This window comes from Aplysia californica, unplaced genomic scaffold (genome assembly GCF_000002075.1).
Source record: "Aplysia californica isolate F4 #8 unplaced genomic scaffold, AplCal3.0 scaffold02085, whole genome shotgun sequence".
NCBI classification, from domain to species: Eukaryota; Metazoa; Mollusca; class Gastropoda; order Aplysiida; family Aplysiidae; genus Aplysia; species Aplysia californica.
The window spans coordinates 14245-17236 of record NW_004799355.1 but is presented as its reverse complement, the minus strand read 5'-3'; the positions used below and the strand labels follow the sequence as shown (position 1 = coordinate 17236).

Here is a 2992-nt window from a genome sequence, read left to right as displayed (position 1 = left end):
TATACAAGTGTGCTTTGAAGCTGTACTTGAGATTCTTTATCTCATGTTCTGTATTGCTTGCAAGAACCTGTACTTGGAATCTACATAACGCCACCTACTCTGACCAGTGACGTAACGCATTACGTCACCTACTCTGACCAGTGACGTAAAAGATGACGTCACCCACCCGTATGTGGTCCTGGCTCACGTCTAGAGATCCCACCAGTGACGTAATGTAGTCCAGCTGTTTCCGGAAGTTGGTGGACCCCTCACTGGAACTGGCGTCCAGCAGGAATATGACGTCAGCCTTCTGTCCGGCGCAGCCTACAGCAACAACAACAACAACAGCAGCAACATCAGAAACAGCAACAGCAATAGCAACAGCAACAACAACGGCAATATCAGAAACAGCGACAGCAACAACAGCAACAACAGCAGCAACAGCAGCAACAGCAGCAACAGCAGCAACAGCAGCAACATCAGAAACAGCAACAGCAACAGCAGCAACATCAGAAACAATAACGACGACGACAGAAGAAATGACAAAATAGATGGGGAAAACACGTCCAATGTACGTCATGACTGCCGTGCTCTCCCATACAGCGGGTGACTTTCCTGCTGCTGATTCTTTCATATTGAAAGTAAAGGTATAGAGAGAGCGATATGATGATATGACAATCTATTGTAGAATATATAGAACGAGTGAAGTGATGGTATGACAATCTATTGTAGAATATATAGAGAGAGCGATATGATGGTATGACAATCAATTGTAGAATATATAGAGAGAGTGTAGATAGCGAAAGATCTTATCAGTATGTTAGTGTTTTAGCGCCTATAAATGGCTGCTTGCACTGTATGCTTCCCAGGAAGTTGAGTTTGTTTCAGAATGCTCTCAGGTCTGCTGAGATAATAGTATAGATTGTGAGGCGCATAGAGCTTGCTGTTGAGCGGGAATTTGATGACAATCTATTGTAAAATATATAGAACTAGTGATGTGATGATATGAGAATCTGTTTGATAATAAGACTCGACTATAAGTGCCAGCCATGCTCGAGCAATAACTGCCAAGGCTTTGAATACACTAATCTGTCATGGTGTCGCACCTCGAGCTATTATTTTAAACTACAAACCAAACAAAACCCAAACAAACAAATGCAGAAAGGAACAGCAGAAACGTTGAAACAACAGGAATTCAAGTTTTACACAGAAGCTCGGCGACCATGTATGATAGGGCCGATTACAACTCATTGAAATATCCATCAAAAAGGTTTCCGCTAAATTAGAATGAAAACGAGGCTTGTGGAAAGGACCCCCGTAAATGTTGACGTCATAATGGTGAGACTTCGAGAGGTTCACCGGCTGGCTGTGGGGAGGATTTTCTTTGTAACTTTATTGACATATTCTCTATTGTACATTGTACATTGCACATAACGATAGTAATATGTGACGGTTCGTACTCCTTCTATGTGTCGCCATTGCATTCGTATAAAACAGTTTAATCAATAAAAGAATATTTACAGCTCACAGGGAGCCGCCTGTACAGTCCAGCAAGAAACACAATCTTCTCAACTCGAAAACCTGGAATGAGAATTTTTCTTAAAGTATTCACGCGTTTCTAAAAATTCGAAACTAAAACGCTCAACTCTAAGACGAGATAAATAAAAATCAAAATTATAAATATACTAAGGTAAAAAAGGTGGCCTGGTGTTCCTACTTCTTTCTGAAAACAGATCTGAAACAGACCATACTGTACCATAGTCTACTAGTCATTTCTGTGCTCGGACACTTTCAATAAAACTGTATATTATATGTAATTCTGCTGGTGTTATCATTCCAGTCACGTTGTACAAAGTGAGAGTTGATATCTCTGACAGACAGAACAATGATCATATGTACAGACAGACCAATGATCATATGTACAGACAGACCAATGATCATATGTACAGACAGATCAATGATCATACGTACAGACAGACCAATGATCATATGTACAGACAGACCAAACATTGTGAACAGATAAAGCAGTAGCCTCAATTAGACAGACAAATACCAACTGATAGACAAACAGCTGTGAACAAACAGACGAATACAAACTGATGGACCAATACCGACCTATAGATGTGAACAGATAAACCAATAGCTATGAAAAGACAGACCATTACTGACGGATAAACCAACACCTGTGTACAGATAAACAAACAACTGTGTACAGATAAACCAATACAAACAGAAAAACCAACACATGTGAACAGATAAACCAACACAAACAGATAGACCAACACCTGCGAACAGACAAACCACCACAAACAGACAAAGCACCACCTGCGAACAGATAAACCAATACAAACAGACAAAGCACCACCTGCGAACAGAGAGGCCAACGACTGTGACTGACTCACCCCCGGGAGATGTTGTCTGTGGGGCCGGCGGTGGGCTGGACGTTGTTCCCTCCCTGGACGGCGTGGTCGTGGGAGGACGCGTTGTGATTGGCTGAGTGCTCATCTTGGCCGTTGTCGTCGGGGGCTGCTCCGTGAAGGGCGTGGTTGGAGGTTGTGAGGACATCGTCTGTGTCATCATTGTCTGGGAGGGAGGGGGCGGGGTGGTCGTGGGTAACACCGAGGAAGCGGGCTGTGTGGGAGGGGGCGGGGTGGTCGTGGGTAACACCGAGGAAGCGGGCTGTGTGGCTGGCTTCATGGTGGTTGTGGCTGTCATGTCCCCGCCATTGGTGGAGGTTGCAGAGGCTGGTCCGCTCGTGCTTGTGTCCTCTGAGATTGGAACCCCAACCATTGAGGACAACAGGCAACAGGGCGGAAAGGGAGGGGGGAGGAGGAGGGGGGTAGGCCAAGTGTTGTTATGAAAGGATAAGCTCAAAGGAACGTACTTCAATTCTTGTGCATACACTCACCAAGGACGACCACGTAACATTATACAATAGTTTACTTCTAGAACCAATGCTCATTACAAAGACACATCCATTCTCGTGGTAATAGTCACACTAATGGACTTACCA

At 44.0% G+C, this 2992-nt stretch overlaps 1 protein-coding gene across 1 annotated transcript; it reads right to left on the bottom strand.

Moving 5' to 3' along the window:
• Window positions 1-166: 166 nt before the first annotated feature.
• On the bottom strand, window positions 167-2769 carry LOC106014064 (hepatitis A virus cellular receptor 1; the record flags this gene model as incomplete). Its single annotated transcript, XM_013091097.2, is given in 2 exon segments — window positions 167-303; window positions 2382-2769. Coding segments are annotated over 2 exon segments (525 nt in total), but the record flags the coding sequence as incomplete, so codon positions are not given.
• Window positions 2770-2992: the final 223 nt, after the last annotated feature.